The 22,385-nt window shown below is 32.0% G+C and overlaps 1 protein-coding gene across 11 annotated transcripts in view; it reads right to left on the bottom strand.

The window, feature by feature from the left end:
- Positions 1-22,385, bottom strand: part of Naaladl2 (N-acetylated alpha-linked acidic dipeptidase like 2) — an 891,856-nt gene that overhangs the window by 111,353 nt on the left and 758,118 nt on the right. The window contains exon 13 of one of the 11 annotated variants that reach the window (XM_087186988.1): positions 7,802-22,031. The exons of the other annotated variants lie outside the window; for them this stretch is intronic. Coding sequence (XP_087043114.1) covers positions 22,026-22,031 — 6 coding nt within the window. The 3' untranslated portion in view covers positions 7,802-22,025. Of the gene's footprint in view, positions 1-7,801; positions 22,032-22,385 lie in introns of those variants that run through there. 11 annotated transcript variants of the gene reach the window in all.

The raw sequence follows: 22,385 nt of genomic DNA, 5'->3' as shown, positions 1-22,385 counted from the left end.
ATACCCAGCGGTGTCTAGAACAGATAAATGAATCAATGGAAAGCACATACATATTCCTTTAGAGAGCTCTCAAATAGAAAACCACTTTTTATTGAAACATTGGAAATTGCCTATGTAATCAAAAAATCACCATAGAACATTTTTATGTGTAACAATGAAAGGCATTTTAAAGATGCTAAGCTATCAAAAGAACAAGACTTTCCTGAAATGAGATACTAGGGTTAAAATACCTCCGAGCCAATAGCATCTCAAAGCAATTGTTGTAAACTTCAGGGCACTTCAGAGTTATTCAAAAGTTGCAGATTTGGTACCAGCAATAATAATTTCATCCAAAGGTACAGAGACTCTTTTCTCCACACCATTTTCTTTTCCTTTACCAGGCAAGTGAAAATGTGTGTGAAGTCATCCTTTTTTTTTTTTTTAACCTCACCTTCTCTCTTCTCCTATCAACTTGATTCTTTACTGTAATGTCTTCAGTTGTCTGAGCTCAAGTTCCAAATTCTGTTTTTGTTTATTTGTTATATTCTTTCACTGAGAAATCTTTGCTAAAATTGAGTTTCTGAAATGCATGACACAGGCAATTTTCATGGTAAGAAAATCACTAGCAAATATAGCCTCTCACTTTTTAAACTCAGCAGTTGCTCATGTTAATAAGAGCTAGCCATTTGTTTACCATCAGTAAAATAGATTTATATTGATTGATTTGACTCAGAACTACAGTATTCCAATTAAAATTGCTAAAAAGAGTTATAGAATTAAATCTCAAATTAAATCAAGCAGAGATGTGATAGTATATAGATATTCATACTCTGCTCCAATTCACAAGCATTTTCAAACTGGAGATAATGTTTCAAGTTGATTCTCAGCAAGACCATATAGAGAAATGAAATGGACTTTAGCTTATAAAAATTATGTCTTACTGCTGTGATTCTTTATTTTAGAATCATTCATTCATCAGCTATCAGGATATACCTTAAATCTTACTTGTTCTAAAAGCATTTGTGTTTGTCAAGTGCATCCCTTCAAAAAACAATTAAGACTCATATTAGCAGATATTCAGCACAAAACTCTTACAATGCTGACTCTGATGGTTTCCTGCCCAGCTGCTGCTGTATTTTCTACTGTCAAATGACATCATAGCATCACAAGTACACAGTACCGTGCTCCTGTGTTCAGTAGGCAGGAGAGGGCAGGGAGCCTTGTTCTAAATCATTTTCAATTTGTTAGTATTGAGTTTAGGCAGGATTTTGTGATGTTTGATTAAAAATCCATTTTTAATATTTCCAATTATAATATATACCTTTGTAGGAGACACAAGCACAGAAAACCTCAATTCATATAGATGAGAATACACACTTTAATTGAAACTAGGATGCTGTCATTTTATTCTTTGGTGGACAAGTTACAAGGCTCTATTTAAGCCTTTGAATTTTTCAGATTTCCCCTAAAAGCTTTAAGAGACTGAGTCTTTCAGTGAAATCTAATTTAACTATGAATATATAGAGGAAGCAGAAGACTGCCTACTCAGGTAAAGTGGAGCTCTAAGGCAATTATTAAAGTAATTCAAGCAGAAAAAATTTCTACTGAGGAACAGAAAATGTTTGCTTAAACTATTCAGATTGGCCATCTATAATAATTAAGTTCATTAACTCATCTTTCATTGCACTTTGCCTTTGAAGACACAGACTTGTTTTTACTAAAAAATATATACACAAGACTTTTGAAATATTTGTTTGTTACTTTACAAATACTCAATTGATTACTTATAAAATCAGTTCATAGGTTTCAGGAGTTATAGTTTCCAAAGAATTAGATGAGGGAGACCCTGTAGGGAGGAACCAAAGACAAAGAAATGAAAACTAAACCACATACAATCTACTTTGATTTTCTAAGGTCTACTCTGTCCAAGTGATCTGCTGGAGACCAGTCATGGATATGAACACACACACACACACACACAAACACATTCACAAACCATTAATACTATTCACCATAATACTATTCAACAGTCATCAGAAATCTATATTCAAGTTTTAATCAATTTAAGAATATAAAAATACTTGTGATAAGAAAGGAGTCAGTGATCCTTTAAAATTTAGGGTGTCAGATATGCTTCCCCTAGAATTTAAAAACAAAGGTATCTACAAATAGCTTATTAGAAACAAAAAAGCATATGTCATTCTCATCCATTGCTGATCATGTAGGTATAGTGATTGTCACTGAGGCTTTTTAGTTGATGCCACCCCTTTAAGAATTCACTTTTTGTGCCACCACTAGGGCTCATCACACTCCATTCTCTCCAGCTCTTTCCTCACTAACCACAACTATATATGTCATGTTTGCTTAAGTGACTGAAATTTTGGTTAGGGTATAAATATTGGTGCTTCTTGATTGGGAGGAGTTTGGGAAAGGCCTTTATCGGAAACAAATTGGAAACTCTGAGGGGAAATTAGTTTTGAAGGGAGGAATTTTAAGGTGATGCCCGCATGTAAGAATGTTTTATCAAGAGCATGCTGACTAGGCAAGATACAGCATAAGGGGAAAAAGTACACAGAAACAAGAAAGTTACAGTTAGAGGACATAACTGCCCAAAGTTAGTTCTGAATTTCTATGAAGCCCACAACCCCAAAACTGTCATGAATGTAATTGGGAAACAGAACTTGACTGAAAGCACTGTCAGTCAAGCTCAGGGGTAGCCAGTTGCTGCAAATGGATTGGATATGATTGGAAGACCTCAGACAGGTTCTGAGAAAACATCCTGTCTACTGTCATTATTCACGTTGATCATCAGCCAATTCTAGAGAACTGGCTTTTTCTATGTGACACTGTTGTCAAACTAGGAAATGGTGAACAGTAAAACAAGTAACAGTGATACATAAAACATATCATTCATGGTCTCTTGACCCCATGGTGGAATACCCATCAGCCAAGTGCTATTTGGAGAGAGATGTGAAAATCTGTACTGCAACACCTGAAAGATTCATTGACTTTAGTGTGTGAGAAAATGAATCTGAGAAGCACAACCTACTATCTCCCTGATAAGCATAGTTGATATGAGGTTTCTGCCTATATAATATTATGTATCATATAAGACTTTATAGATAAACCCTAGAGTAGAGCATAAATGGACCAAAAGAAGTAAGACAGCCAGTGGTGAACATTGTGGATATATATAATGACATACAAAATATAAAAAATTTGTCTGATGGATGAGGTCATGAGTGAGGAGAATATAGCCATTGTTTTGTTCAAGCCAAAAGAAGATGTAATGAGCTTATCAGAAAAATGAGAAGAGACAGATGGCCTGCCTTGGGTATTCATGGTGAATAGAGTCAACAGAAATAAGTCTGAGTTCTAAATCAATTCAAACATGGAAAATTTCCTATTCTAATTACTACAGATATGGCTTCCAGAGGGCTAGATGTAGAAGATGTAAAATTTGTCATGAATTATGATTACTTAACTCCTCAGAGAGTTACATTCATCTAATTGGAGAACTGTTCACAGTATTAAGACAGGCACAGCATACATTTCCTTTACACCTAATAATATAAAGCAAGTAAGTGATGTTATCCTTGCTTCATAAAACTAATCAAACAATGGATCCCATGTTGTTTCAGTGGGTCAAAGAGGTTCAGGGCTGAGGATTTAGCTCAGTGTTTTCGCCACCTGCTGCGCAAGTGCAAGGATCCGAGTTCGATCCCCGGTACAAAAAAACCAAAAAACCAAAAATACCCCCACAAAAACAAAGATAGAGGTTCAGGTCATTCCAGGGACAGAATAGGCATCATGGATGAACATTTAGACCATTATTTATATAAAAGAGATAGATTTAATACTTACTCATAGGTTTATTAACTAAATTATGTAATGTTAATTAGGTAAAATATTAATATACCCAACTAGTTTTCTTTTTTTCAATTACTAGGATATTCACAAGATGAAACATTTTAAAGTTATCAAAAGTATGACAGGTTACTCATCCCTTTGAGAGACATCAGAAGGCAAAATCTCAGAATAGTGTTAATTATGCTGGAAATTACACCAGTGGGTATTCTGAGAATCATTTTGTATTTGCTAATCTATAGACCAGCTTCAGGATTGGTAATTCAACAGTCTTACCAAAATGATAATGATAGCACACTATGATGTGGAATCAATGTTCCAGGTATTCGTGTGGTATGAACAGGCACATTCCTACATTCCTAAAACAATGTTTAGAGTGTGTGCATGTGTGTACTAGAATAAATGTATTGTTTTCACAAAAGTATACATATAGCATTTTACACTATAAAAATTCAATGGAACACTTGGCCTTCCAATGAAAAATGGCAACTGAATAAGTGCAAAACGTAATTTATTTTACAAACATAATGTAATGTAAAAATTAAAAATATACATTTTAAGCATAGAAAAATAAACTTACTATTAACAATAAAAAATTTAGCCAAGTAAGAGATTATCAAATAAGTTCCTCAAGGGCCGGGAATTTAGCTCAGTGGTTCCACTGCCTGCTTTGCAAGTGCAAGTTCCTGAGTTCGATCCCTGATACCAAAAAAACCAAAACCAAAACCAAAACAAAACTAAGATCCTCAAATGAAAATGTGACAATAAAACTAGTGTAAGCACTGAATCCATTTCATGTTTTAAAAAAAACAAATATACAGTAATACTTTGGTTTTCGAATGTTTCTGTTTGCAAACAATTGAAGCATTGGGCAAAATTTGGCTTCTTATGGTGCATCTGCTTATCAGATGATGAACACTAACGTGGCCACGCTCCCCACACCAACAAGAAAGCCATCATCTCCCTCAATCATGCAACAAATTAAGTTTATGAACGAGGGTACCACTGTACTATCAGATAGTTGGTAACTGAATAGAAAAAAAATGTAAAAATTTTAATTCTTGATAACATAAATAACAAGAAAAAAATAAATATTAGCAATCAGAATTTGTGGATCAGAGAGTATGTAAGAAGAATGGTTTTTGTTAACATAAAGCAAAGATTTAGTGGGTGCAATATTAAATTGGAACTGGTACCAAAAAGAGCGCAATGCATCTAAACTCTCAAAAATTTTCAGGATTTTTTATAGCATAATACAATTATTTGGTAACTAATGCATAGTATAAAGAGATAAAATTAATATAACTTTTCTTACTATAACATGTAAATAATTATTTCATTAAAGGATTTCTATTTTATCTCTACTTTCATATATTTAGATATATATACAGTGGTACAGTAACTTGGTTTATAAACTTAATTTGTTCTATGATTTGGGGAAAGATGGCTGTATTTGTGTGAAAAGGTGGCCATGGTCATGTTTATCACCAGATGTGGAGTTTCCAAAGAGAAGCAAAATTTTGCCAAATGCTTTTGTTTGCAAACTGTTTGCAAACAGAGGTGTTTATGAACAGATATATATATACCATAAAATACTAGTAATGGTTGTTAGCAAGGTGACACCAGTTAACTTTTAAAAATTGTCTTCTTTATACTCCATGTTGATTAAAATTTTATAATAAGAATATGTCAGAAACTATTAGGAACACTGGATTTCACAAAGAGAGAAATAATCTGATTAGGGTATGTGGGTATGAGAATTCTGTCATCATCTTTGCACTGGTAAGTTTAAAATGTTGAATCCTGTGAATACCCAAGTAATTGAAAAAAAGAAAACTAGTTAAGACTACTTTAATAATTTTACCGAATTAATATTGTAGTAGTTTAGTTATCAGACCTATGAGTAGGTAATCAGGACAGCCTAAAGATAGAGTCCCATATTTAAACATAGAAATGAAAAAAAACAAACAAACAAGTCATAAGAACTAAAGCCAAAAGGTAAGAATAAGAATGGAGAGATAAGGATCTTTCTTCCCAGAAAGGAAGATTTTTATACATATGTGAACATATCTGATAGCTCCTCCTTACTTCTGAACTTCAGAAACATTAAAAATGCAAAATAATCAAATTGATTTTCTCTGAGAACAAACCCCACCACCACCACACTCTGCTTATTTATATGAGAGCAGGACAAAGAATATAATTTGGACAAACTTTTGGAATCCCCTCCTGACTATTCAAAATCTATGAGCTATTCTTCTTTCCCATAAATACTCTCCTAACTTCTTCCTGTAGGTTCACACTTTCATTCCTCAACTTCATGAAACCACCAGGTTGTTTTGTACACTAAACTAATTGTTGTTTTGTAAACTAAACTATTTCAACATGAGCACAAAAGTCACTAATTTAAAGCTAGTTGAAATGGAAAGTCTAATTCTGCTCTAAAGACTCTATGGTCCTAGTCATATGGTCTTTAGTCACAGCTAAAGATTTTATGGCTTTCAACATGAAGCTCTTGGCAAACCTTTTAAAAAACAGATTCTTAGGGCTGATAGAAACAGAAACATTATTTTACATGAGTAAATCCCTTTCCATTTAGTTTGGAGATAACGCTCTGGCTTCTGACTTCTCCTTTGCTTAGGAGAAAAATACTGATTTTGCACTTACTCTTAGAAAATAGAAACAAATGTGCCTGCTAAAGGATTCTTGTTAGTAAAATGAAATTAGAAGGCAATGACAGAAATGAGTCATACAAAGGGGGTTAAAAAGGAAAAAACCTTGAAATATTAGGTCTCTGCTCCATAAGAAAAATTACACATATTAATGCAAAACTCATCAACATACCTTATTACATAACTGTGCTTCACATACCACATAACTGTACAGTACTGAGGTGACCTAAAGCAGATGTCTTTAGTTTGAGTCTAGAATTTTAAGAAAGTACTCTATAAATAACATAGCATATATATATATAATATATATCAGAATAGCTTTGTATTTACATTTAAAATTATTTTAAAATATTTTGTTATATTTACAAGACCAACCACAGATTTACAAAATCTAAGAGAGTTATTAATCATGCCAATAATCCTAAATTTAAAATATTTTTGATTTACAGATCTTTTTTGTACACGTTAAGAGTGAAGATGACAGATTTACAAAGCAGTATTTTGGGACCTGTGACATTTTGATTGAGATTATACGTCCTATTTTTTATTTTAGTACAAACTTCTGATTTATAAATCCTGACTTTTTCTATTTTTTGTTCAGTCTTTTGAAGTTCAGGCTTTGTAATGAGCTCCACAAGAGGTTATTCAATTTACTTTCCTTGTTTTTTCTAAAGCTAAAATACCAAGCCAAAACAAAACACCTTTTTCTTTTTGTCTAGTTGCCAAATATAAGCAGCCTTGATCAGTGGTATATTCATTTAACAGCTAAGATAGGTTAGTTTTCTCCATAGAACCCATGGGATAAGAGGATCGGCTTTCCATTACTAGAAAAAAATATTTCTGCAGAAAACAGCAAAGTAATTCCAGAAATGGCATTTATGCATACTACTCATTATCTACCACTTTCAGTTTAGTCATAAACTAGTGTTCTCTTATGAGGTTAAGATGGAAATGTGCTTCTGGCAGTTTCGACCAAGCACCAATAAAAAGCCAGCACAATTTCTAAAAATGATTAACTCTTGACTCCAGTTCAAGTTCTAATTCAGCAACATTTCCCTCTCTCAGCAACTCCTGCTCCACCAAGCTTCAGTAATTAAAATTATGCTTAAATACTGAAATAGCAATGTTCCAAAGGTAGGAAAATGATCTCTTTTGGTAACTCTTTAATAAAAGAAATCATTGATTAAAAACTTTCTCTTGTTGAACTCCCTTGAAGTTAATAAAACATAATTTCAGAAGAAATTTCATGAGAAAAATGTTGCATTATAATAAAATCAGAACAGAAATAAATTTAATAATTTAAGCTTGTTATACAATCACTGATATTTTTATGATTCATTCTCTAAAAATCAGGAAAAATTAAAAAAATATTTAATATTAGTAGTGATTAAGTATATATAAACTGACTTTTTGAACAAAATTTTTTTTCCTAAGTAATTCTAAAAGAATTTAGATATATATTTCTAGCAAGCTTCAAATCTTTAGACTTTTCTGAAATAGTTTATAAAATTGGGGTGCAAATCTCCAGGGATGAGGTTACCTAGGATTCCTAGTGATTAATTTCTTTGAGAAAACAAGAAAAATTCTAAACGAGCTAAAGATTCATTAAGAATGAAATCTAAATATGTGATACAACCTTCATCATCTTAATATATAACAATAGATATCACATGTTAACATTATTTTAACAAGTCCCCTTAAGTCTGAAATTATCATTGAGGAAAGATAACAGATGGTAACAACTTACATAGAAAAAGAGCTGACTTAAATTCATACAAATAAATACTATTTCTGAGACAATCATAAACTTTTTCTTTCAATAACGAAGGTTATTATTGTATCACAACTTCAGATTCATCCAAAAAAAAGTTCAAAGAATATCTTAATTTCCAAAAAAGTAAAAAGTAATTAACATTTTTGCTGAAACCTGTGGAACATATGTAATAGGGGAAGAAAGTTCAATTATTTTTTCACTCCCTCAGGAAAAAATTCAAATTTACAAATATTAAGTCATAAGCAACACTATACATTTAAAAAATTTAAAACAAAACATCACTCCTGAGTAATACATTTAAAATATTCTTCTATTGTTTAGTATTTAATTGCTTTTTTTTTTAAACATCTGGAGGGAACTAGTTGCTCAGAATAATGAACTGGTTTACATATGTTCTAGGAATATTCAAAATTACTCTCTAATTGAATTAAATTTCTCTTTTGACCTGTGAGATAATATTTTTCTTTTCAGTTGAGTTTTTGAGAATAGGGAAATTGACATTTTTTTATTTTTAACAGTCTTCATGTATGTAGTACTTTTAAAATAAGAAAATATGTAAAGAAAGATAAATTGTCAAAATGCCGGAAAATTTCTATGGAATTTTCAAAGTGCCAAAGTGTCAAAAATAATCAGATATCCCCACATTATTCCATTTATACATAACATATATTTTTCAGAACAGTGTTGTAAATTCTTGTTAGTGGGAAGTCTGTTTAATAAAAACAAATTTAATGTGTTATTAATTTCAATTAAAATATAAAAATAACTTAAAAATCAATTTAATTAAGTTTAATTATTCAGTTTCATGAAATCATTTGATGTAGTTCTTACTTGAAAGTGGTTATTGTTGATTGGCCCCAGATTTGACTCAGCACAAACACTAGAGACAGATTGCTTAGCTTCAAATGTTAGCTTTATCACCTCTGGCTCTCTAATTTGGGCAAGTTACATTTTAGCTATACCTCCTTCTTAATCTGTAAAATGAGGATGATAATAGATCATAAAGTTGTAATTAGTAAATAAATTGATGTAAAATTAAAAATGCCTGACATGCTACAAAGTATATATGTCTGCTATTATCACATTTTTATACTATCAATTCTAAAATGCTTATCAAGCACTGAAAAGTGTGCTTTAAAAAACAGATTGGTTTGAAACATCCAAATGGATAGCATTTTTCATTGTATCACTTGGGAAATTATTCACTCACAGCATATTACTACTAAACAAGAATCTTTAAAGTTTTCTCCTTTGTAGTTGCTTCTAGAGACATTCCAAAGCCAAATAAAGGAATCCATCTTATTATTCCCAGTGCAGTAAACACATAGTGTTTCTGGCCATTCAATATACAGTAGTCACCAAACTTGGCCTTAACATATTAATATTAGCAACAGTAGTTTAAAAATTTAAATATTTGCTGAATATTTTACAAACAGGACATTAAATACTTTGTGGTTATAATTTCATTTGTTAATAAGTTTAAAAATGTTCTCATCCTTAATAAATGAGACATTCTATATACAAAGAACTTAAAAAAATCAGACCCCCCCAAATTTAAAGCCCCAATTCAAAAATGGGCATCTGAAATGAACAGACATTTCTCAGACAAAGAAGTAAAAGCAGCAAATAAACATATGAAAAAATGTTGCACATCACTGGTCATTCGAGAGATGCAGAAGAAAACAACACTGAGATTCCACCTCACCCCAGAAAGAATGGCTGCTATCAAGAAATCAAACAACAACAAATCTTGGCTAGGTTGTGGGGAGAAAGGAACCCTTCTCCATTGTTGGTGGGGGTACAGAGTGGTGCAACCACTGTGGAAATCAGTATGGAGATACTTCAAAGAACTAGTACTAGAGGTCCCATTTAACCCAGCTATTCCCCTGCTGGGTATCTTCCCCCCAAAATTAAAAGAATCACACCACAGTGATATATTGTGCACCCATGTTTGTAGCGGCACAGTTTGTAATAGCAAAAGCTTGGAAACAGCCCAAGTGCCCATCAACTGGAAACTGGATAAAGAAAGAGTGGTTCTTTTATAAAATGGAGTACTTCTCAGCCATAAAGAATGAGAAACTAGAGACATTTATAGCTAAATGGATGCATATTGAGTACATACTCTTAAGTGAAATAAATAGGACACACATATGTAAATACCAAATAGTTTCTCTGGTGTGAAAAAATAAAAGTGTAAATAATGATTAAAATAAATAATTGATAATGGGAAATAGGAAGAAAAGGTCCAAAGAAATAGGGGAAGTAGGAGGGGTAAGGGAAAGGAAAGAAGGGAAAGGAAAAAATGGAAACAAAGTCTTTGTAAATAGAGAAGGGTGGAAGGGGTGAAGGGAAGACAGGAAATGAGGAAAAAATAAGAACCAAGATACATCATGTAAAGGTACAAGTACCCAATGATAAATGTAAATGTATTGTACGCCTAAAATGTACCAAAAAAAGAATCTAAGAAAAAAAATAAATGAGACATTCTAAAGGATACAAGGAGAGTTTTAGAGGTAATTTCCACTGAAAGATCATAGAAGTTTTTGAACCCTGACACAACTTATGTCATGATAGCTGTTGTAGTTATGAAAGGATAACATCTCTAGATGTTATATATTATGGTATTTTGGTTTAAATTGACTTTCATGATTTCAAAGTCTTTAGTATCATTAATTTACATGAAAATCAAAACAAGTAATAAATCAAAACCTGAAGTAACTCATACTTTGTTTAAGCTATACGTTTTCCTTTTGTGTAAATGCTTTGGGAATTATAAGAAAATACAAAAATATATGACATGTTTTGATATTAATGACTGTTAATAAATCATAATAGAATAATATATTCTCTACGACTTTGTTTAACCCTCTTACAGGCGAAATGTTAAGGTTTTGTTCCTCATTGGTTAAATGGGGATAATACCAACCAAAAATAATGAATATTAAAATATATAACATAATGCCTGCCCTATAGTAAATGCTTAATAAATAATAACTGTTTTTAGTAAATGTTGATTATTAAGCCATAATTTCAGTATCTGAAAAAATACAAAACCAGACATACAAGTGTTTTCTTATTGCACTCAAGTCTTTCTTGGTCATTAGCTATTCATTATACCAAACAGAAAACTGAGGCAGTCTGGTAGTTTTTACAAAAGAAAAAATTTGTTTTCTTTTCCAAATATCACTGACATTGTTATCAAGGAAAAACATAAGGAAGTTCCCTTGTCAAGGGAACAGTAATCATGAAAAAGAGGCAGAAATCTTAACTAAGATTTGGATACAGAAACAGCATTAACTGACAAGAATGGCATGAAGTGTAATTTTCTTTCCTCTCATTAATGTTTCTTTGTACTGTATTTTTGCTGATATTTATTCTGTGCTCACTTAAACAAAACCAAACTCACTCTCATGTGGTATGGCTGCAGTTTTTAGACAATCTTAGTTTTTGTTCGTGAAAAATGAAAACCTATGAATGGCAGTAAAAGCCAAATGCAATATAGAGTTAAATTATAATGCTATTTTTAAGGTTATTATAAGAGAGCAAACAATAGCTAATAAAAAAGATCTGTGGTCATAGCATGAAACCTATCAAATGCCCCAGTGGTTCTCCTTTGGATAGTTTATAGGCCAAACTTAAGGAATATTATGACATTTTAGTAACTCTAGCAGCTACAAAAGTTCATTGTAAAGGCAATAAAAAGACTAAGGTAATCATTTTTTTCCATCTCTCTGAGTAATTGTTAGAATAATAAACTTCAACCGAAGGCCACATATTGCCTAATGAAATAGTTCCTCTTAAGAAGGAGCACATTAATTCTTGCTTGTTGAAAGAGAATGCAGTATTAAACCAATATTATTACTGCATCCTGTCAGTGCATGCTGTATGATGAGTGTACTTTCCATATTGTGGCCTGGAAAGTCTTCTCTGCAGTGAATGCCCAATGAATTAGTTGAAGGATAAATGAGCTGTATTAGTATGAATTATTTTTGACTAGAAATCATGATAGATTTAAAGGATTCAAAACTAATACATTCCAAACTTCAAACAGATATTCTGAGCACGCTGTCATAAAAGACTCATAGGTAGAAGGAAAAACGCCCTTCAGTCATTTTATTGTAACAGAAACAGAGGGAGAGAGGGAGAGGAAAGGGGAGAGGGAGGAGGATGGGGAAGGAGAGGAAGAGGGAGAGGGAGAGAGAGAAAGAGAGAGAGAGAGAGAGAGAGGGACTAAGATTATATATCCAAGGGTGCTAAAGAATCTCAAGGACTAGTGAAGCCAAGATGCACATTTTTCTAACTCTCTTAAGTGTCTTGCTAGCTGCTAAATCTGTTAGTGTTTGCACAAGAATTATGATATTGAGTCTTTATGGCCTACTCTTTCTATGCCAGCATCAATAAAAGTAGTACTCTAAGAAACAAAGGGAACAATATCATAGCAACAAAACATAACCTATCATGGAATTTCAACAGCACTCTACTTCTGGATTTCCAAACCTGGGGAGGTAATAAACCAGTGTTCAAGAAAGGAGAATATGTATTCAGGTTTTAAAATGTATGAAAAGTTTTCACTCATGTTTTCTTCTTCTGAAATATTTGAGAGGCAGTAGTGTTGTGGTGTGAAGCAGTTGAGCTGGAGAAATTAGCCAGTTTTACCCTTCAGGTAGCCTCTTTCCTCTTTCTTAACAGCACAGACTTAAGTTTCACAATATTTGCCTAAAATGAATCATTTGAAAAATTGAAATAGTATATTTACTACACTGTGCCATATTTATTTGCCAAAAATATACACTGTGGTATGTCTGTGTGAAATTTAAAGATGACCATACTAAGTATAACTAGATCAATTAACTCAAATAGATTTAGCTGTTAGTATACCTGAGATCTTATCAATAGTTCTATTTAAACTTTCATTTTCTAAGACCACCTACAAACAGGGTTTACTTATTTCTATTAAAAGGTAATCTACACTACGGAGGTGTTAAAACTTTCAGATGTAAGCTGAAATCAATATTTAAAATGTCATATTCACCTCAAATAATATTTCTATAATGGTACAACTATGCTCCAGGGACTAATTCTGCTATCTACAAGGTTAAGATAAAGAGTAAAATAGAATTTGAAGTCTTTTTGTAAGCTCATGGTGCAGAATAATAGTGGTTTTCACTTAAATTTCAAAGTAGAAATTTTTCATGTTAGATTTTAACTGAATACATCCAAGTTTTAGGAATAACACTTTCTGATAGAACCATTTATAGTCAGGTGTGGTGAGGCACGCCTGTAATCCCAGAATTTAGGAGGCTGAGGCAAGATAATCACTATGAGGTCAGCTAGGGCTACATAGTGAGTTCAAGGGCAGCCTAAACTACAAAGTGACACTCTGTATCAAAAAACCAAGAAAAAAAAACCAATTAAAGCATTTGTAATAATGAGTTGAACAGCTTGTTTGGAAAAATATTAAAACAGTGATAAAAAAAGGAATAAATCTCCAGGTTCTAAACAGAAAAATATTAAAATGAGTATCTGAGGAAATGCTTGGTATTCTAGAAAGAATATTAAGTTGATAATTTTAGGAACCCTCATTTTCATCTTAATTTTGTTCCTTCCCTCTGAACTTCATTTCTTTATCTATGAAATCATGTAAGATACACCAGATGTTTTGCAGGGTCCATTTCAGTCTGAAACTATGATACTATGCTTAATGCCATACTCAAATGCTTTCTGAAACATGTAACTAACCATGGAAGGCAGTCTTTTCCTTTTCTTTACTTTTTAAAAATTTTATTCTTTCTTTGTTTGTTTTTGTTCTTGTTTGAGACAGAGTCTTACTACATAGTTCAGAGTGGCCTTGAACACATTATGTAGCCCAGGCTGGCCTCCAATACATGGCAATCCTCCTGCCTCAGCCTACTGTGTGCTTGGATTACAGGTGTGCACTACAGCACCCAGCAGAAGGCAGTCTTGAACTGTGAAAAAGTCTTGCATTCCGGAGGTTTAATTTGTACTCTTGGTACCTCCAGTAGCCAGTTTTGTTACTTGGAAGAAGTTTCTTAACCTCTCTAAATTTCAGTTTTCTCATCTGTAAAAGATAGACACTGTCATTTATCTACTTTAAGTACTCATACTGGGGAACAAAATTTGAAAATATATACACTAAATCTTTTTTGTGGTTCTGGGGATTACACTCAGACTCAGACTATTATGAGAATAATATATTCTTAAAATGTTCAAATGTTATCATAATCACGATGCCAGAATTTATTCTTGTATTTAAATTAAATGGTTTTAGAGATTTCTATTTGCAAAATATTTCCTACATATTTAAGACTTAATAAAAACACCTTGCCTATCATTCTATCAAGTCAAAATTCTTAATTGTTTCCCTTTAACTTCATTAACATTGTTATATTTGGAAATTATTGTGTTTGAAATCCATATAGAACCTCTTTGAAGCCATAGTGTGAAAAGAATTTCAAAAGGATATCTATTTTTAGCCTAACTTGAATGTTCAGATGTTGACAAAAAACTGTTTTAAAATATGGCCTTGTAATGGTTTGCTTTATGTCACCTTGCATATAATCTAAAATGTCAATCTCATTTTCTTATTGTAAGTTTCAAATTCCACTGAGCTTACAGCATGAACTTTGATGGATGTGCTAGACTGCTGTGTCTGTCTGGGCAGGTGTGAGATGAATTGCTGGGCAGGCTATGATCTTTGGGCAAATTACTCTCCTTGACTACAATATATATCGATGAGATGTGTCAGTGTTCATATACACACTTGTCAGTTGCATTACCCAAGTGATGAAAATACAAGTTAAGGGATCATCAAAATGAAGAGGGAGAATTCAGTGTGTCATAGGAAATTAGTAAAAGAACCATCACTTTAAGCTGGAAAAATGATGAAGTAAAAACTTCGGTAGGTTTTGATAGGGGAAAAAATTTAGGTTAGGCAAATATAAGTAATTATATTTTTCCCCTTTACCCAAGATTAGTTTTACTTAATACAAATGAAAGTGAACATGAGAATAATTTGGGGTTTTTATATGGGAAACAGCAGGTAAAAGGCTTGTAATTTAATTTCTAGAAGTTTTGACCACTCATTCAAATTTGGAGGGATTTTTTTGTTCTTGTTTCTATACAAAAATTGCTCTGTGGAAAGTGTCTTTAAACTACATCAATATTTTACTTAAAATCTTTTAGCAGGTCTAATCTATGGAATGGAATAAAGCACTGTTCTAAAGACTTCAGATATAGGAAATTTTTTAAAAGCAGCCTATTTTTGTACTTCCTAATGAAAGCATTACTTAATCTTGACCTTAAGAGATAGAGTATTAAACATGCCAAACACACACAAAAAATATCTTGAGCCAAGAAAGCATAAAAATCCTAGAGGAAGCAAGGTGATTCTCAATAATTTTGTGCTTTACTAAACCAACTGCTAGCCAATATTATACTCCCTACAGCCTAAAAAGTAAAGCTGCCACTAGACTAGAATATTTAAGATTAGTGAATTGATGTTGATGCACAAAGATATAATCAAAAACATGAGCTGTGAGAAAAATTAATTAGAAGCTACCATAAAATACTGTAACAGAGTCAAATTGGAAAACACTTATAAACTGTCCTAGGATTGTTCTTCTTTTTCCATATTACAGTGTAACAAATTGTATAATTCCATATCCCCCACTGTGTCTGGCCCAGGCAAATCTTATTTTTAGACATTGTTGAGCAATCTACTTTTATAACATATTTTAGATTTATTAATCATCTTAGTAAACACAAATTAAGGTTTTCAATTATCATGATAACTATAATTTAAAAAGAATGTGGACTTTATCATAATTATGCCATTTCTGATGCAGTGAATCCTCCCTAAAGGATTTTATTTTAGTCTTCTGTCATTTTGATGACAAATGATAGAGTAATTTTTCATAATTATTATTAAAGTTTTTAAAAAAGTAATGAAAAACATGAAATGCAATAAAAGTAAGGTTATGGATCAGGAATAGTAACTTAGCTTAGTTAATTATGAAAGTTGATTTTAGTATTACTCAAAGTCAAGCAGGAGATGTATATTCTCATGACCAACCCTGGTTATATATGCCCCTCCCTTTGACATAAAGAGAGTGATAGATAACTAAAAATAGAGGGAGAATAAAATATTCTTTTTAATTATGATTCTTTTCATATCCCAAAGATTATAAAAACCTATGATATTATTTGTTATTACTTGTGATGATAACTATTTCTATAATGTAAAGCTCCCCCAAATGAAGACATGTCATCATTTTTGGAGTGTTTTAAAATGGTCTATTATAGTATCATGGGAATTTTTTCAGTCTTTACAAGACTACCATTGCAAGTTGTCTTCATAAAAAAATTCACTGTGCACACCTTAGGTTTTCCTTTGGCAGTGTTATGGTCTAAATGTTTGTGTTATTCCAAAATCCATGTGTTGAAACTTAATCTCCATTGCAGTGGTGCTAGAGGTGAAAGGACCTTATGAGGCCTTCGTGAAGATAAATACCACATGAATGAAATTAGAGCCCATATTAAAGAGACCAGAGGGAATTTTATTTGCCCCCTTTGCCATGTAAGGACACATCAAGAAGGCATTATTTTAAAAGCAGAAAGTGACTCCTCACAAGACACTAAATTTGCTGCTGCCTTGAATTTGGGCTTCTCATCCTCCAAACTGTGAGCAATAAATTTCTGTTGTTTTTAAATTCCCAGACTCAGGTATTTGGTTAGAGAAGTTGGAGCAGTACCTAGTTGAAAAGTGGATTAGGTTTTCTTGTAACCATGCTACCAGAACATTAAAACACAAAGAAAGCAAATGATACATATTAAAATCTAGCTCATCTTTGGCTAGGTATCTGTGTGTGATACAGCAATCTCAAGATCAAATTAAATTTTACAAAATAATGAGTTCTAATTTACTTCTAAGAATAAGAATGAAACTTCTAAGAAAGACCTTAATAACTGACTGCTTTAAATCAAATACTGAATTTAATCAAGTTGATTGTACAATGTTGGATGTTTGCTTTTTCAAAATTGCAAAATATTGAATTTACCAGTGAGACTTACTGATGTTCACAGTATTTGTTCTTTAGTGATTCAACATCCTAATAACTAGAAAACCAAGCAATAGAATTCATGGAAATTGAAGTACAAATTAAACTGTAGTGTAGCTATTAATCACCAAGAAATAACAAAAGCTTTATAGTGTATCACAATAGCATCCAGGGAAGAAATGACACAGCTTTTAAAATCTAAGTAAAATTTTTAATTTTTCTTAAATTCTGTGATAAATCTGATGATGAATTGTTAAGAAAAATCATGTTATCATCACTGTGAATTAGTAATATTAGCACTGTGCTCTTTGTATTTATAATCTAATTTAGAGGGAGAAAATATATTAGCCTTTATCAATAAATATATAATACTAACATTTACTGAGCTTTTGCTATATGTGAGATATATAATCTTCAAAATAATTCTACTTGTAGATTTCAGAAGTAACAAAGATTTAAAAAATTAGTTCTGTTTATCTGAGGCAAATTAAGGTGATACTCACGTTTCAGCACACCTTTTGCAATTAGGAAACCAATTTTGGTCAATTTAGGAATGACAGTGGATCTGGTTACTACCATACTAGTAAGTCTTTAGTTCCCACTGTAAAATTTTGGGAAAGAGTATATATTTCTATATAGGCATATTTCACTTAGCATTTCTCTGAAGAGATATTTATATTTTTTAAAAAAATGTATTTCCTAAGTATAATGCTATGTGCCGGGCAAAAATTGGATTCCAGACTAAATATCTTTATGTTAAGAGATTAGACAAAATTTCTGACAGTGAATTTTCTAAAAGCAAATCCCCTTTTATAGAACTATTTATTCTCAGAAGGTTGTAAGGAGAAATGACTTATACTTTAATTAAACAGAAAGTTATGCTTGCCAGAAAAGGTTCATTCATTTCAGTGAGAAGTAATTTTATATAGAATTATATATAAAAGAGCCTTGTAGGTTTTTTGCATGTTCCTGAGTTCCACTGCCTATGCCTTTGAATGGTGGAACAATGTCCATCTCTGTCACACCTACAGATGGTATTATTGCTAAAGAAAACTCTCATCTAATATTTAGGCAGAGAGAGAGGCAAAGAATACTGAATGGCTAATAGTGTACTAGACTGAAAGTCAGCATTTTGAGAGTTGCAACTCAGCTATTGTATTAACTAATTTGAGACTTTAGCTGAATGACTGTAGACAAGCCATTTCAAAACTGCACTTCAGCTACCTATATTTAAGATTAGGAGGCTGAAATGGACGATTTCTAAAGCTCCTTTCAATGGACATAAGACTGTTAGTAGCACGTGACTTAAGACACACAAAGGACATACTATTTGCTTTCCTTTCAATATTAATTTTCCTTTCACAGGCAACAACTGCAAATTTTCACATCCATAACAGGCATCAACCAAAGCATGAAAATGGAAAATGAGAAAATCATGTAGTCTAAAGGAATACGGTAAACTCATCTAACAGTGAAGTACTTTAAAGGTGCTTTTCTTAAAGCAAATGCAGTGCCCTTTGTTTCCTCATACTTAACTCTGAAGTACTGCTCCACATTGCAGGGGTGGGAGAAAATGTCAATTGCTGATGAATGTTTCTGTGATTTTCAAAAGTGATTTTCTAGTGATTTTCAAAAGTACTTTCTTTCAGAAGGCACAAAGTACGTATTGTGTAACCCAAGATTATAATAACATGTGGGTTCACTATTTAGAAAGAAACACACATAAATATCACAGTTACAACACTTTTACTTTGTTTGGTACATTCCACATAACAGACAATTGAATATATATAAATATGTATGATGGATCCAGTGAAATGCTGTAAAATGACTTTTTTACTGTTTCTTTTCCTCCATTTCCTAATAGTAAGAATAGTATGACTTTGACTATGAGCTTCCTTACTAATTTTGATACTAATGATTGTGGTATTTATGAAAGGTTATAATTCATGGGTCCTCTTGAGCTAAGATTAAAACTCTAACTTCCTGTGGCAAAATACTTTTCCTGCATCTATAGCCACCAGATATTCCAGGAATATAAAAATATTCACCCTGTTAAGTGTGGAAAATTATGAAACAAATTACATATATATTATATATTATGTATAGTATATCCATACATATATATCTAGACATGTAAAGTCATGTCTAGATTTTTTTCAAATTAGAAGATGGAAAATGGGAGCCATGACATAGTATTACTGTGGTATATGGTAACAGTTCATTTTATCATTGAATCACAAGGAGCCCATGGGAGATATGTGCTGAGGTGAGAGTGGGGGATTTGTGACCAACAAATTATAAAAATCCACCTTAACTTACACTCATATGCAAAATAAAATTCATTCACTCTAACATTGCCTCCTCCACATAAGTAAAGTTCATGTTTGTGTCTACAAAAGGAATTTTAGAGAAACTTGACTCTACCATGCGTGATAATGGGAACTCATTGAAAATATATAATTTTTCAGAATGATCTCAGGCACAAGAGAAATCATATAATTATCTTCAGTTTATTACTGGAGAATTGTTGTGTTATTTTTAAGCCTAACGAGTTGATACCACATTAAGCTTTGAGGTATGGTGTCCATCTCACTATTTCAGGTCAAGTAAGATGAAATTTGGTAGATATTAGGCTTTTATTTCATGAAAAATTTAGTAGTCAAAATCCAAACAGAAGTTTTGCTTCTTACAGGCTAGCTTCTCTTTTGTTTGTTAGTTTTGCTTTGCTATTGTACAAGGCATTTATAAATCTAGTGAATAAAAGAGTTTCACACATTGGCTGTAAGAGTCAGATCTCTCACTTGATGAAGGATTTATATTTAATGTTTGATTAAAAAGTTGAGTTTGTCATAAACAAAAACCTGCAAATGGGCCGGGGATTTAGCTCAGTGGTTTCACCGCCTGCTGCGCACGTGCAAGGACCCGAGTTCCATCCCTGGTACCAAAACAAACAAACAAAAAAACAGACAAACAAAAAACGCCTGAAAATATCATAAAGCCTTAGCTGAATGCTAAGAAATGGATTGAAAATATTTCAATATATTCATTATATCACGTTAGTCTCTATTATTAAAGGAAAAAAAGCAAATTCATACCTTAAAAATTTGAGAGAATTATGGTAAAGAACTTGTATAATATCTCAATAAGATTAGGATCTCTGTTTTTATTATGTTGTTCCTATAAATTCCAAGTGACTTCTGTTTTCCTATCTTTAAATAATAGGAATGATCAGAACTCTCTTTTCTCTGGATTATATGTGATACAAATGTCACCAAAATGAATTAGAGTGAAGCCAATCAATCTCTTCCATAAAGGCTCATGTAAGCACACTGTATCACTTAATCATTAAATGCTATATGTTTATTCAATCTCATAACCTTGAGTAAAAATACTTACATCATAGCACAAATGTTTTATTTGAGCTGCCTTCTTACATTGCCCTTCAAGTTATTTTTATGTACCTATTATACTTAACAGTTTTTTTATTGTTGCCTACACTTTGTTATTTATTCAATACGTTTCTTCAGTTATGGAGAGAAATTTCATTAAACTAAAGAAAATGTAAATTTTAATTAGTAAAATATGCATTATAAAACATTAAAGAAGATAATCACATTAAAGTCTAGTTTTCAGGAAAAAAAAAGAGTAGTTTTCAGGAATGAAATTAGAAGACACAATATTCACTCAACATGGACAATGATATAGACATTATAGCAAAAATTATACTAACGATTTTTATGTCAACCATATTATACGGACAAGGAGAAGAACTTAGAGAAGTTATGAAATTTAAATATCATATCTCAGCATAAAGTACAGCTGAGATTTGAATCTGGAATTTTCTGATTCCAGTGAACTTCCCCGCCCAATTGAGCTATACGACAAATTAAATGTTTTCTTTTGTAGCCCATCTACCATGTGATCCAGGTGCCATGGATCTTTAATAGGAAAAAGGAAAAGTGTTTAATGTAAAGTAATAAAATGAAATTTAAATTATATTAATAAGAAGACATTCTCTAGGATAAATTTATACTTACAGATGGAACTTCCTCCCTGAAAGCAGTAGGGATAAAAACATTTTGAAACAGGTTTCAGAATCACAGATAATTTCAGGAGATGAATGGGATCAAATTTTGGTAAAACTGGCAAGAATTTAACTATCTTGTACTGAAATAATTCAGGGAAACATACTTTATATAAGGGATTTTTCATTTCTACCAGCTGTGTTGAGGTATAATTTATACAACATAAATTTTATCCATTGCAAGTATACAATTCAATGGTTTTAAATAAATTTATCAGGCTGCATATCCATCTCCAAAATCTAATTCTCAAATATTTCTGTTATCTGTTCAAAATTCCCTCAATTCACATTTGAAAATAATCCTATCAAAGTCTCTCAGACTCCCAAATATAACTCTAAGCAACCTCTCTGCTTTATGTCTTTGTGAATTTGTGGTTTTTGGACAATTCATGTAATCATACAATAAGTAATCTTTTGGATTTGGCTTCTCTTACTTACCATGCTTTTTGAAGTTCATTGCACTAAAACATGATTCCTGGGAGTGGAACTGTTGGGTCATAGAGTAAGAGTAAGCTTGTGTTTGACTTTTAGGAAACTTCCAAATTGATTCCTCAAGTTGATGTACCATTTTACACCTAGAGAGATTTAATTTTTATTTTATATTTGAATATATAAATTTTGTATGCTAATAGAAATAAAAAATCTCTAAAGTTTAGGTGCTAAGAACTACTATAAACTGACTTTTCCTTTCCCCTCAACATTTATAAGTTGCTGCCAGTGTGCCTGTAAATGGAGAAATAATTGTGGTTAAATGAGGATGGAATGGTGCCTCCTTTAATTTGTTAGGATTATTTTCCTTATAAGAAAAGATAGAAGAATTCACTGTCTGTTTCCTTTTCCCCCTCTCCTCATGTGCACATACCATCAAAAGACCATATGAGCATTTAGTGAGAACATGGCTTGCCTGCCACTCAAACAGCCGGACAGTA

This window comes from Heterocephalus glaber, unplaced genomic scaffold, assembly GCF_053883595.1.
Source record: "Heterocephalus glaber isolate CG9 unplaced genomic scaffold, H.glaber_assembly_v1.0 deba00001504, whole genome shotgun sequence".
In the NCBI taxonomy this organism is placed as follows: domain Eukaryota; kingdom Metazoa; phylum Chordata; class Mammalia; order Rodentia; family Bathyergidae; genus Heterocephalus; species Heterocephalus glaber.
This window is presented reverse-complemented; position numbering and strand designations above follow the sequence as displayed.